The sequence below is a fragment of the Coffea eugenioides genome, chromosome 3 (genome assembly GCF_003713205.1).
Source record: "Coffea eugenioides isolate CCC68of chromosome 3, Ceug_1.0, whole genome shotgun sequence".
Lineage (NCBI taxonomy): Eukaryota > Viridiplantae > Streptophyta > Magnoliopsida > Gentianales > Rubiaceae > Coffea > Coffea eugenioides.
Genome location: NC_040037.1, coordinates 18,416,642 through 18,431,968, shown reverse-complemented (window position 1 = coordinate 18,431,968; position 15,327 = coordinate 18,416,642). Strand labels below are relative to the sequence as shown.

The window sequence follows — 15,327 nt, the reverse complement described above, 5'->3', positions numbered from 1 at the left end:
TTCATTACAACCATCAAATAGGTACTGTTTTGTCATTTGCCAGAAATAATTACAAACTTCAAAATGTCATGTTCACGCTGGCTTGTTCTCAAGATACATGAGTTCCAAAATACCAATGTACAAAAGTTACTAATATGACAATAACATATTTAAAATTCAGCAACACAACCATCCAAAAGGTGCCAATTAACAACATTAAACTAGCTACAAGATTATTAGTTAGTTGATGTTGGCTTTCCCTTTGTCATTGTAAGGTGGATTTGAACATCTTTGATCCTAAAAGGTACAGATCCTTCTTGGCCAACTGGTTGACTGCTATGTATCACAAAATTTTTTAGGATCCCAAAAACTTCATGGAGATTTGGTTGAGCAGTAGGGGCAGAAAATATTATGTTGTCATTCATCAATTGCTAAGTTGTTATGTGATGAATCTATTTGCTTTGCACTTTGTTTGGTGCCATTTCCCTACAATACATCAGCATTTAACCACTAATATTGAAGTAACAAGAAACAATAAATTAAATGTACATTAAGTAATAAAATTATAACAGATTTTCTTGATGTTTTTGTTCTTGTCTTCTTTGTATTTGAAGTATTGCCACTAACTTGTAACAAAGCATAGAATGCATTAGTTGCTACAATGTTACAATCATTACTATATCTATTTACACAAATTAGGAATTATTACTTACACGGTTATCTACCATCATGTCATATAGTTGTGAGAGACTCATATCTTGATTTGCTTGTGTTTTCTGCCCCTGTTTACTCATTTGACTGGCTGCAGCACCTGCTTCTTGTCTAACCTTACATGTCCGTGTGTTATGGCCTTGCTCACCACAGAATGAGCATTTACAGATTTGACCAAATTTTCTCACCTTCTTGCTATGCTCCTTTGTTTGTTGTATCTTATCAGTAGATTTTCTTCTCTGTTTCTTTGGTCTTCCTAGTGCTCTTTCATAAGTTCGTGGGAGGGGTGCCTGAACATCTACATCTTCCCACTTATTCTCTCCATTCACAAGTAAAATGCAAGGGTCATAACATTTAATATATGTTTTAACACTGTAACAGTCATCAATGTACTGCATATGGTCCTTTATAGCAATCCACAAAACTGAAATTGCATGAGCACATACTATCCCTGTCAAATCCTTTTTCCTGCAAAACAAGTCCTATCCTCAATATTGACTGCCCACTTTTCACCATATGGACAAGTAATTTCAAAACTCACATCATTTGATTTGTAAGGCACAGAGTAAGTTGTCTTGTCAATATTGGCCCTCATCATTTTTTTTTTATTTTTGAATAGAAATCAAATTTACTCTAGTTTTTCCTAAGTCTATCTTTATTTTTCTATATTCTTTGCATGACAAAATGCCTCAATGCCTCAATCATGACAACAATGGACCCCTTCCTGACATCTAATATTTTACTGTTAAATGATTCACATATGTTATTCAACAACATATCACATTTAGGGAATGTTCTGAAGTGTGATCTATTCCACTCTACTGGATTCTTGTCCTCTAACCACTTAATTGTATCAACATCCAATTCTGCTATGGCTTCCATTCTTCTTATGAATTATGTATGAATAGTTGCCTTAGTTGCTTTCCATAGAGCTTGCCTAGCTCATAGCTATCTCTTTGAATCCAGCTGCTGCCATATTGCTATGCATATGCTTCACACAAAATCTGTGATCAACCCTTGAAAAAATTGTTTCACATGCCTGAATTATGCCCTTCTGCTTGTCACTCATTATGGTCCATTCATAATCTTTTTCAATTTTTAGGTCCTCTTTAAGTAAAGTAAGAAATCAAATCCAGGAATCCTTAGTTTCTCCCTCTATTGCTGCATAAGCAATTGGATACAAACCATTATTTGGATCAACTCCAACTGCTGTCAGTAATACTCCACCAACTGCACCTTTGAGAAAAGTTCCATCTAACCCAAACACAGGCCTGCAAGCATCTAAAAATCCTTTTTTCCATCCCATCTAACCCAAACACATGTACAATCTTTGAATTTTTTTTTTGGTGACTGAATCACAGTAGTCTTCTGCCACCTTCATTACTACAGTACTACCTGGGTAACTTCTCAAATTTTCATTGATATACATAGACAACTTATTGTACTAGTCCACATCACTACCTTGGAATAACTCCCTACCAATTTTTTTAGCTCTATAGTCTTGATGTCTACTCAAATAGCACTTGTTCTCTTTCATTACCAGATTTTTGAAACTACCATAATCCAATTTGGGATTCTCTCTAAATGTGTTAACATATTTTCCACCAGCCCACCCAGATTTGACACTCCTGTTATGATATGAAAACCCACACTTGGGTTTCTGCTGCAATATTCTAACTTTCAATCTGCCATCACCTTTCATCTTCCTATCATATATGCACCAGTCACATCCCTTTTTAGGACAAATTGTCCTAACTCTAATGGTGTCTCTCTTGATAAATTTAAACGATCTACCCTGCATGATATTCCAGATTCTAATTACCTCTTTAAACTCTTTGAATGTGGTAAATACCTGTCTAAATTCAAGTTTGGGGTTATCTGCATCCTTGGGGTCACAAGTAGGGGGTCTTGAATAACTCTGACTGTGTTTGTTTGGACTGGAAACATTTTCCAAAAAATGTTTTTCACAATTTCAAGTGTTTGGTTGCCTTAGAACTGGTGAAAATATTTTACGCAAGAAATTATTTTCCCCATTCGATACAAAACAGGAGGAATTGAAGTTGTTTTCCAAAACAACGCATCTGCTGATAAAGTTGAAACTCCTGTCATTTGTTGATAGAAGACAATTCAATCCAACGGACACAAAAAACTCCAAAAGCGTGTCAAACAATTTGCCAAATCTTCACTTGTGACAAACTCATTAATGACTCCATTACCGACAAACTTTCGGTGCAAATGGAATTTTCTCCTTTTTAATAACTTGATTTTTCCTTCTCCATGCAGATTCTTTTTTTTCTGTTTTCTTTTGAAACTCCAATCTTTTTCGTCAAATTGCCCATGATCTTTATCCTTGGAAGTTTATACTATCTGATTATGAAAATTGAATTTAGAGTTTGTAAATATTACTAATACATAAAAAAAATGTTATTTCATGGATGGATTCATGAATTAGGACTTGTCAACTGGTGGTGAAGTACAGTAACAATGAGCGGAGAGCAACAGTGGTGGCGATTGGTCATTGACATTTTAATGATAGGATAAAAAACAAGAAAGCTCCCGTGGTAAATCTAAAATATAGAAAAGCCCTTCATGATTTCAAAACGTTCAATACAAGATCTCATGCTTTGAACTAAATTGTAAAGGCGACGGAATCCGTTAAATTTAACGGAAATTGATGAAATGACAAAAATACTCTAATATAATTAAACAAAAAAATAGGTCAACAAAATCATTTGTTTTATCCTCTAAAGAGAGAAAATTGAGGGTTAAGGAGTAGAACATGTATACTTGTTAAATATTAGATATAAAAAAAATAAATTTCAATAAATCATTTCCATTAAGTTTAACAGATTCCATCATCTTTACAATTTAGTTCAAAATATGGGATATCGTGTTGTATGTTTTGAAATTACAGGAAACTTTTCTGTATATTAAATTTACCACAAGAGACTTTTTTGTTTTTTACCCTTAATGATAGAAGCAAAGTTTCAAATTGCAACCAAACACCAGAAAATTATGTAAATGCAAATCTTTTCCTCAAAAATAATTTGAACAGAATGAAAATATTTTCCATCTTACCAAACATATCATCTCTTTATCTGAACCCTAGAGACTATAAATATCTGAACCTGAATCTAGTGGAACATCTATGTCGAAGTTATTATCATTAGTATCAGAATTATTCACCGTTTGTCTCCTAGTTTTCTCTACACATTTCTTTTTTTCATTCCTCTTAAGCTGTTCTTTCTTGTGATATTCTACCCCTAACCATTCTAAATTATGATCAACATTTTCTTCATAGTCATTGCTATCAGAATTTTGCTCATAATCTGAATTTTTTCTTGAGAATTTTCCAGAATCAAAACCCCTCGTATATTCACTATCAAATTCATCCTCTTTATCTACTAATACAAAGTCTTCATCATCAATGTCAGACCCCTACTGTGATACTAATAACTCACTAAAGCAAACCTCTATGTACAAATCAACTACCCTCTCATAGTCAAATTGATCAACACAATAGGCATGCAATTCTCTATTATGCTTTAGCAAATGGAAGTCATATTCCTCTATCAAAATATCATACTTTTTGTCACCTACAGCCCCAACCTGACTTTCCAACATTCTATTCATTTCAAAAAAGCTTATACCTGTGACTTCTACATGATCAAATACCCTTAATTCACCTCCCTCACAATGAACATCAGGTTCAGTTTCACATTTCCCCCATAAGTGATACTTTACTGTCACTTCTGTGCTATTACTGTCCACATTTAAGAAAAAAAAAGAAACAAAAACAACAAACAAGCAACACGGGCCACAATTTAGATGATAGAAATAGTAAAACTAGCAAACCGACAATACAAAATGCATACTTTTGCAAAGATTTAGAGACAAGGACCGTCAATTACAGTAAAATAAGTCCCATTACACTAAACATGGACCAGCATGAGAACCGACAATAGAGAGACACATGGGACCACATCACAAATGACAAATTTTTGTAGGACTTTTTTCAAAATTAGTCGTTAATAAAGCCTTAGTCACAATTTTTTGTCCCCCAAGTACAAAAAGCATCTTTTGCACCATATTCTAACAATATAATGGGCGATTGTGCATATATATCACAAAAAGAAGGCAAAATCATATACCATAATTAGGTGCTGCCAGCCTGTTTATTTCACATACCTCACTGTCATTTCTACATTGCAAAGCCACCAAGAGCTTCAACTTGACTGAATTCTACAATATTTTTCCTCATTTTTTTTGTTTTGATTCTTGATTTTGGCTCTTGATTTTGAAGAGCAGGGTTGAGCTTATGGGATTTTCAATGCGTAAATTTTAGCCTTTTATGTCTTTGTTTAATAAGACAAAAGGCAAGAGAAAGCTGAATATATTAAAAACGTATTTTAGATATTAAAAAATTAAAAAAGGGTTTTAGGTGCCGGCACGTGATCTCACGTGACTTGGTTCCGGTTGAAATTGAAGACAATTTCGTCAATTGTCCATTTCACGCAAAATTGAACAGGTTGGGGATCAAAATTGATTTTCAAAATAGATTGGGGAATAATTCCGTGCATACACTATAGATTGGAGACCAAAATTACAATTCTCCCTTATAATTATTAATATATTGTTCGGATACGGGTCGGAATCCTATATTCCATATCCGACCTGTTTTTTGTTAGAGTAAACGAGTCCAGGTCAAGGTCCAGATATCGAAATTATTTTTCAACCCAAATCTGAAAAAATTTATCAGATCTGGGTCAAGTCCGGGTCCAAACCCGACCGGTTAACACCACTAGTGGGGTAGATATGATTGGATGAGTGATCATTTCTTTCTTTCTTCTCTCCTCCCTCTAATAGTTTTATCTAATTTTATTCGACTTTATTAGATTATCATGTATCACTAAACCACACAAAAAGAATGTGATTCCTCAGCAAAACCTGAAAAACTAGTCAAGGAAAAATAGATCCACACAAGATGGGAAACAACTCAAACATCACGAAAAAGATGTTGCATGATCATAATACACACAGCAATGTTGCATGATGCATTACTACTAATCACATTTGATGTGAATTAAATTTGGAGGATTAACATTACTTGTGATATAATATGATTAGTATTTGTGCATTACATGACATTATACCTTGACTAATTATTGACTCATGCTATGACAAAGATATAAAGGGAGTGGATTCTATGTAATTAGTGGCGCAAATAAGTTGGGCCTCAATCTACTAATTTTAAATTAATTTTTTCCTTCACAAAAATATAAAATTTGAGATACCAATTTAAGCCACATCAAGTGTTGAACTCTCCGATTGCACCAATTACTATAGAGGCCCAACCCTCAAATTTCAGTGAAAAGGTTAAGTTCTTGCTTGAATTGCGAATTTTCATAAAAAATTTTCTCTCAACATATTTTGAATCACCTACTTACCTCACATACTTACATTGTTATGATATATTTTTTTTATAAAAACTTCAAAAACTTGCAGTCCAAATCATGCCTAAGTGTGTTCTTCTTCGTGTGTATAATCCACCGCACTAAGGTATAGCACCTTTGAATCCAATCCCCAATGTCATGATGCCATAAAAATTTCAAACAAAAAGTGATCTGAAGCCGCCAAGCACGCTTTTGATACTCATACATGAAATCGTCCCAACACACTATTGAACTCGCGAAAAGACACGAAACCAGAAACCAGAAACAAATAGCCGCTTAATCCCTCCTCCTCCTGAATATTCTCTTTCTTCTTCTCTTTTAAACTCCTTGACCGTTTAAACCCTCTTATTTCTTCCTCCAAACCTAAAAAACCCAACTTTTTCCATGGAAGAAAATTCCGATGCGCCGCTCCACATGCTCCGGTCTCTGGAGCTTCGGCTCCTCCGCTGTACTCTACCGTCCGATAATCCCCTGCCGACATTTCCACCGTCCGATGAAGTTCCTCCCAATCTCCAAACCCTCATTTCCGATGTCGTTCAATTGATCGAGTCAGGGAACTATGTCGAAGCTCTGTCTTCCGCCGCAGTTAAATCTATCTTCAGCTTCGACTCGGCCACCGCGTTCTCTAGCTCGGCTGATTCAGCCGAGTTATTCTATTCCGAGTTAGTCCCCCAGAGCGTCGTCGTTTTCGTGAATGGGAATTCCGATTCGGAAATTGATGAATTGGAGAAATGTTTCAGGGCTTTTCTTGTTATGGCCATCGCCGTCGCGGCTTTGCTGGCTTTTACTCAATCAAATGTTACTGGGTAATTTCTAATCTTGTATTAATTTCCATTAAATTTTCAGTTTTTTTTGGTGTGTTTTTTATGATATTTATTTGTTCTTAAAGTTTGAGCCTTTCGAATTTATTTTTCCTTTTAAGTTATTTGTTTTTTGTTTATGAATTCGAAGATGAGTTACTTTTGCTATTACTTATTAGCATCTGCTTTAGCGAGCTCGAGCAAGTTAAAACTGGAGAAATATAAAGAAAGATATTTTTTAATTGGTTATGATTATTATTTTTATTTTGAAGAAGTTAGGGTGGTAAGAATTTTTTTTTTAAATTTCCCCGCGTGAGGCATATTGACTTGAGAAGTGATGTATATCAGTTTTTTCAATCTATAGAGTATTTCTGTAGTAAAGTAGAAAATTAACTGGGGAAAAGTCAAAATTGTATAATCTTTACATGGAATGATCAGTGTTTTCATGTAATTTACCTGATTTCGTGCACAATTTTATGTTGTGATAGTGATTTTAAGACAAATGAAAACTATCCTTTTTTTTTAACTTTCTGACTTGATGATTTGTTCAAATATATGAACTGATGTTCATGTAATTTGGTTGTAGTCCAGTGGAAAAAATGCCAGCGATGCCATTGTTGCCAATTAATGATAATTGGATAGAGTGGGAATTATGGGCACAAAAGGACATAATGTCAGTTGGTTCTGATGTTCGAGGAAAATTCTCAAATTTCCAGGTACTGGTCTAATAGGCAGTCCTTTTTTTTTTCAATTTTCTGGTTCTTTGAATTGTTTTGGTGTTTTAAGTTCCAGCTGCAAAGTTGATTCATGTTTGATCTCCCAATGGCTTATTGAGTATAAGTTGGAGTATGTACTGTGACAAATATTGGTTTTTTGGTGATTATATTCTTTTTTCTGATGGGACCTTTTTCCATTGGAATATAATATCGCCGAAAGATAAAACAAGTGACAAGATTTGCAGTAAATTTTGTGCTGTCTCAGATGGTTATGTGGTCCTTTCCAGATTATTTTCTTGATTTTAGTTGCTTTCCGCGAATTCATGTTATCCCTGTCCACATTGTAGGTATCCTTTAATAACTAATTGCCAAGGGTCAAAAAACAATCTATATTTTGTGGAAGCTACACTTCTATAGGTTTCTGGAAAATCCTAAATTTTGTTCTGAAATTTCGTTTTACATGAAATCCTAAACATATGAATATATTCTTTAGTGTTTCTGTAGCGACAGACCTGATTAGAGTGTTAGTTCATTTTGTCAGACACAAGAAAACTCATGAACAACAGCCTGTTTAGTTCCTTGCTTTCTTTTGCTATGTACGTTTACTTAGATAAGCTTTCTAGACCAAGCTATCTTGAAAGATAAGTTCAATTCATAATTTAGTAAGGAGCAAGATATGGGAAATTATTGGGCCCTCATTTTCCATGGCTTCATGTCTATGCTTTGACTTATAAAGTTTTAACAGAGTACATGCAGGTAGAGGAGTATCCTGGTACATACTATTTACATACTATTTTAGCTTAACAGAAGTTGACATCCTTCTGTTTCATGAGCTGTAATTGGACAGTGTTGACTGGAAGGTAGAAGTTCTATAGGAATAGCTCATGTCCTTCTGCTAATTTAACTAACATACGTTCAATGGTATCAATGTCATGGCTGTAGGAGAGGTTCTTATGCATGTGTCGTCAGCATGATAATGATACACTCAGCTTCTTGACTTTGATATGTTGTTTTCTCCTTTTGCAACATCTCTTAGTGAAAAACATTTGGTCTGTTTGCTTTTTGTAGTATATAGTTCTGTCAAAGATATTACTGATGAAGACGAAAGATCTGTTGCTAGACAGCAGTATCACTACTGCTGCTGTGAGAAGTATTTGTTGGTGGCTTGCTAGGGTGCTGCTCATTCATCAGAAACTGTTGGATGAATGTTCATCCACTGTATTTGACCTCTTACAAGTATATTCACATGAAAGTTTACGACATTTTGATAGTCTAGGCAAAGTGACAAATTATTGGGGTCAAAGGCTATCAGAAGAAGATGCTTTAACTATCATATCCATGCTCCATTTAGAGGTGGGGATGATGGAACTCACATATGCACGGGTAGATTCTTCCAGGTGAGTCACCATATGTATACTTTCAAGCTGTAGCTATGTTGTGATTGACTGCAGAGATATCATGTAAGGACATTGTATAACAAGTGATGTTTCTGGTGCAAGTTAATATGATTTCCAACTCTCCATATCATCTGATATTGGTGCAGATTTGAGTTGGTATATTGATGTTTGGTTGGGTTGGATCCTGTCTTAATTTGTCCTTTGGCATATGCTATTCTGAATACCGTCAATCTCTATAGTCATGGTATTGGATAGATATTATAGATAATCGGATTTTAATCAGAATTGTCTGTAGTGCATAGTGCCATTGTGGTGCAAAAGTTACCCTATGGGCTAAAGGCATATTTGGGTTCCAGTGGTAGTACATTTTGAGGTGAGATACTAAATGGGTTCACCATGAAACCATACATCCAGTTTTCTCAACCTGATTTTGGAAGATGATTAACTTACCGAGTAGCTGCATAATGCTAGCTTTCCAAATGCTTTAGAAGTGTTATAGCATGTGCTGCAGTGTACCTTTTCTGACTTTGGTTCCTTTTTGTCAATAATTGTTATTTGTAAAGTGCAGACACTTTTAGGAGGCTCATGTAGACCACCTGTGATTTATGGATGCACTCTTATGCAGGTGTAAATGTCTTCTAATAGAAGTGCCTGCACATAAAGGTCAAAATGTGTTATGCACTAGCTGAGATGGAAACATGATAGCGTTAAATAAATATAGGAATACTTAAGAGTAGCACAGAATATTGTGATGGAATGGAAAATAATGTCTATTTATGTCTGCTTACTTCCTCCAAACTCCCATATTTTGAAATTATGCTGAAATGTCAAGATTTCTAGGTGATGTGGAAGGTAATGCAAATGCATTTCTCATTTTAAGATTAGTAATACTTCAAATGTTTTTCTTACCTTTTGTTTTTCTTAATGTGATGCGACAAATCTACTATATGGTCTTGAAAACTCCTTGAGTAGAGTTCAAGTCGAGACAGGTTGAAGTTGATATTTTTAAGGTTAATGGTAAATATGCCATTTATTTCATTAAAGTAACTGCATTGCTAGCATGATAGGAAGCTAGTGAAATGACCATAAGGGAGTCAAACTGAAATTGATATATTCCCATGTTATATCCATGCCGTTGTATCGCATCTGAGTATCTTATTCATAGTTGAAGACCTGTTATGTTATTCTCGTTGAGGATCTGTTCTTTCTTAGATCTGTTACCCTCACCCTTTGTTGACGACCTTATAATTTTCTTACTTGTTCATTTCCAATAGCACTATTAATTTTTCTAAAAACTCTTTATGTCAGACTGCACTTTGAAACAGCTCAAAAACAATCAAAACTTGATTTTTCTGTTAGTGGAGCTCTTGGATTCCGCACCATGCATCAGGTATTTTAAATTTTACTTGTATTGAATAGAAACCTTTAGTGAGATGTGATGGATCACTTAAGATTCTCAATCCATGGCCATCCTGATAGAGTGGGGAATACAGGTGGAACCCAAGGCTCAGTTGCTTCTTGTAACGGGCAAAAGGAGTGATAGTACCACTGGATCAGTTAGCCATGAGATGCAGGATGACATAACCACCACTATTGATGGTACATCACTTCAGCATCCTCCTGAAACACAGGAAGCATCTGACGTGTTGATGGCCCCTAGAATTTTAGAAGATAAAACTTCTGATAGTGGTGATCAAGCTGTTCAAATTTCTAGTATTTCTGCCACACAGTTGAAGGCAATCCAACAGGCTGTGATTTTGGCGCAATGTCTTTCTATTGAGAAAAGTGCTCGGAACGATGAATTGCAACACTACAAAATGGCACCATATATGGAGGCAATAGATTCTCAACAATCCTCACCATTCACAATTAAATATTTTTGCAACATGTTACGCGTTCGGTGGGAATCAACTCGTAGCCGCACAAAGCAGCGTGCACTTTTGATGATGGAGAAACTAGTTGAAAGTATAAATGAACCTTCTCCTGGTGTTGTGCAGAGGATGTTTTACTCTTTTGCAGTGAACAACCCTGGAATTCCTGCATTACGCAAGGAGTTTGGTGATCTTTTAGTCAGCTGCAGGTTGATAGGAGAAGCTATCAAAGTTTATGAAGATCTTGAGCTTTGGGATAATTTGATATACTGCTATAGAATTTTGGAGAAGAAAGCAGCAGCTGTAGAGCTTATCAAGAAGCAATTGTTGGAAAGGCCTAATGACCCAAGGTTATGGTGTTCACTTGGTGATGTTACAATTGAAGACTCTTGCTATGAAAAGGCCCTTGACGTTTCAGGGAACAAGTCAGCTCGAGCTCTGCGATCCCTTGCTCGCAGCGCATACAACAGGGGAGACTATGAGAAGTCAAAAGTTCTATGGGAGTCAGCAATGAAACTGAATTCCTTGTATCCAGATGGCTGGTTTGCACTTGGTGCCGCTGCTCTGAAAGCTAGGGATGTTGAAAAAGCATTGGATGGGTTTACACGTGCTGTTCAACTTGATCCTGAAAATGGAGAGGCTTGGAATAATGTAGCTTGCCTCCACATGATTAGGAAGAAAAGCAAAGAGGCTTTCGTTGCATTCAAGGAAGCATTAAAATTCAAGCGAAACAGTTGGCAGATGTGGGAGAATTTCAGCCAAGTGGCTGCAGACGTTGGCAATTATAGCCAGGCAATGGATGCTATACAAAAGGTCCTGGACATGACTAGTAATAAAAGATTTGATGTTGATTTACTAGAAAGATTGATCGTAGAGATTGAAAAACAGGCTTCAATTATCAATTCTCATCCTTCAAAGGCAACTGGTGGCGATGACACCCAGCATATTCATGCTACCTCAGATGTTAATTATGCTGACAAATCAACAATTTCAGAAGACTTGGCTAGGAAGCATGAATTTGAGCATTTGATGCAAATGCTTGGCAAGATCTTGCAGCAGATTGTTAAAAGTAGTGGGAGAGCTGATGTTTGGGGGCTGTATGCTCGATGGCACAAATTGAAGGGGGATCTTACGATGTGCTCTGAGGCCCTGCTTAAGCAAGTCAGAGCCTATCAGGGATCTGATTTGTGGAAGGATAGGGAGCGGTTTGTAAAATTTGCACATGCCTCACTGGAACTTTGTAAAGTATATCAGGAGCTTTCCTATCAAACTGGTGGTCGTCGAGAACTGTTTGCGGCTGAGATGCATGTTAAAAACATAATTAAGCAGGTGAATGTTGCCTTTAACTTACTGGACATATTTTCTTACTAGCGGCATACTTTTGCTTGGCACCTTATACTTCTGATGAGTTATGAAGCTTATGCAAATGGATACTTTCAGTTATCTGACTAGTGACTATGTTGTTATTCAATCTCCTTGTGGAATTGACTGACAGATTATTTTTTTTTCAGGGAGCAAATTTTTCAGACACGAGAGAATATCAGGATCTTTTGGCCAGTCTGAATCAAGTACAAAAGGCACTGCAAGAAGACTCGGGTGCTGCATAATAATCCTACGACCTCATCTGCTGTTACCATTTCTGCCGTTCTTAAGGAGGTAAATCTGGTGGATGGTAAAAAACTACTTTTGACTTTGCATTCCACATCAAATTCTCTTACCCTTCAGAGTATGAGAAGGAATTTTTGGTAGACAAGAATAAGCCTTTGAAGCCTCCTTTGCCTATGTGAACTGCTTGGCTGATAATTGAACACTTTCAGATTCAGTTGATTAACCATACTACATTTTCTAGCACTCTGAATGTGCTGTAATCACCCGGAATGCTTTTGAGAGCGCTGTGAAGGAGTAGTAGGCCATAACTTGATTATTGGGACGGATGCCATTGGTCAGAGCCAGTTCTTGAAGTTGAAGGGTAAAGGAAAGATTATGTTTAAACTCACAATGAGAGGCAAGTCAGTTGATGCGTGAAGAACAATATCAGAATTAAAGACACTACTTCATTGGCTATACATAGAGAAGGAATATGTTGAATGTGTCTATACATTGAAGTGAGAGATATTTCATCTTCAGCTCCTACATCAATACAGCCTTTCATGGTTTATGGGGGATGGACTATCTTGAGAAATATTATGTGGAGAATACTGTCATAATCATGAGAGGCTGTTCGCCGTGGCCAATGAGAAGGGCTAAAATTTGACACACAGCTCTCTGGTTAAGTTATAGCAGCACCGAGCAACATCCAACAATTCCAGTCCTTGTAAAAAGCCAGGGGCTGAAATTCAAAGCTGAGCTTTCTAGTTTAATTGCAACGGCACTAGCAACATCTAACAACTCCAGTCCTGGTAGTAAAAGTTGAATTGACACTCCGATACAGTCTGCTACTTGCGCCTCTGTGTTCCTGATCGCAGAATCAGATGGGACTCCCTCCTCTACTCTGCGAAGGGCGCGGACCACCCTTATTACATAATATTGGAAACAGAATACAGGTGAATAATCTGTGAACTGTTGTTGCGTGTTGTTCACCTGGTTGAGATTTTCTTGGTAATGTTATTCCTAATGAGATTGATTTACTAGAATTCTGTTAAAAGATGACTCACGATTTTCTAGTCCGATTGAAGATAACGTTGTGAGGTTCTAGCCGTCTCAGTTGTGAAAGTTAATATGTAAAATTTTCCTTAACCATCGATTATGACTTCTTCTTCTTCTTTTGTTTAATCTGAATAGCTTAGGCACATACACTGGTGCTCTGGTTTATGCTGCTAGTCCAGGTGAAAGAGTTATTATATAATATTCTCAGCTTCAAGTAGCATGTTTTCTGATTTAATCAACCATTGTTCTTTTCATGTAATAAGGTTTAAAATGTATAGGTTCGTGGTTTGTTGACCAATGAGTGGTTCTTTTTGAAGTTGATTCTAAAGCATTTATTCAAGCCTGAAAGTGAATAAAGTTACCGGGTAATGTATACTTGGCTGTCGCATTAAGGGGCTCTATTCGTTCACAAATTAGTCATTCTTGCTGACTGATCCTGGGATAACGAGAGAATGACAACCCCTGGGTTCTAATCATTCCTGAGTTAATTGGTTTGTTTAGTATATTTGAGGGGAGAAATCATAATTTTCAAATGAATTGATGAGAAATAAAGAACACAATCCGAAACAAAAATAATTAGTAGTGCAATCAAGTTGAGTCGAACTCGAGCAGTGCAAGTCCAGTTTGGGTAGTGTATTATTGGAACTCTACTCGAGTTAAAAAAAATTTGGACTTGAACTCGAGATCGAACTCGAACTTGTCGAGCTCTTGAAAGTCGAGTTTGAACTTGTGCTTATCAAGTTCAATCAATCTGCTTAATCGAGCCTAATCAAGTCTAATTGAGTTTAATTAAATTCGACAAATTTTTGAGTTTACATGTTAAGTATGAACTCGACTGATCAAGTAACTCAAACTGTTTGAACTCGAGCTTTGCCAAACAAACTCGCGAACTACTCAGATTAAACTCAACTCATTTGCACTCCAATTTAGGATGATATTAACTCAAACTTTAGAATAAAAAATAGAAAGACATGCAGTTGTTCTATTGCTAACAAAGAATGAATTAGTGAAAATAAAAGGTTATAAATTACCATACATAAAATGACACGGTAGCAATATTGGTTATGGTGAGGGATACAGGTTTTTCACATGGGTCATGACTTATCGAGATAATATCAAAGACGATACGTGGTTTTTCATGTATTGTGCTTAAAAGATACAAAACAAATATAAAAAAGACTAAAAAAAAGAACATATATGATCAACTCAATTAGCTAATAATATAGACCAAATACATCAATTTGGCAGGCTAAATGTTGTCTAAATAATATATTCTGGCACTTCATCTTACAAAATTTTTTATACTTTGAAATGTATAACAAACTTATTCATCATCTTTTTAAAACGAAAAAAATATCAACTTAGTCCCTAAACAATTTTGCTAAAGTCAAAGTAGTCCTAAACTTTAAAATGAGTTAATTTAGTCCCTCAACTATTTTTACAAAGCCAATGTAGTCATTAACTTTTATTACAAGTCAATTTAGTCCCTTAACTATTTTACTTAAGCTGAAATAGTCCCTCACCTATATTTATATGGGTGAAAAACAGCAACGAAATTGAATTTTATAGAAAGCAAAAAAAATAATTTTCTTTCTTTTTATTTTATTTTCTTTTCTTTTGGTGTTTGAGAGAGGACTTGAACCTAGGACATCTTAACTTCGCACTTATTTTTTTGCACAATCTTGTTATGTTATTTTCCCCCCTTTTCCATTTAATGGATTGATTTGGATCCCTATGAAATTTTTTAAAGCATC

General features: G+C 35.8%; 1 protein-coding gene across 3 annotated transcripts; it reads left to right on the top strand.

Annotated features, from left to right (window-relative positions):
• The first annotated feature begins 6,514 nt into the window (after positions 1-6,514).
• On the top strand, positions 6,515-13,668 carry LOC113767011 (tetratricopeptide repeat protein 27 homolog). Of its 3 annotated transcripts, XM_027311185.1 has the most exons (7): positions 6,515-6,949; positions 7,530-7,659; positions 8,728-9,056; positions 10,365-10,446; positions 10,550-12,256; positions 12,439-12,583; positions 12,745-13,668. In XM_027311185.1, exons 1-6 carry the CDS (start codon positions 6,528-6,530, stop codon positions 12,532-12,534), a joined length of 2,766 nt encoding a protein of 921 aa, XP_027166986.1. In that variant the 5' UTR covers positions 6,515-6,527; the 3' UTR covers positions 12,535-12,583; positions 12,745-13,668. The 3 variants fall into 3 exon arrangements, with proteins under 3 accessions (XP_027166986.1, XP_027166985.1, XP_027166987.1); XM_027311184.1 differs by having other exon boundaries at positions 12,439-13,668; XM_027311186.1 differs by having other exon boundaries at positions 6,758-6,949; positions 7,535-7,659; positions 12,439-13,668.
• The last annotated feature ends 1,659 nt before the right edge of the window (positions 13,669-15,327 follow it).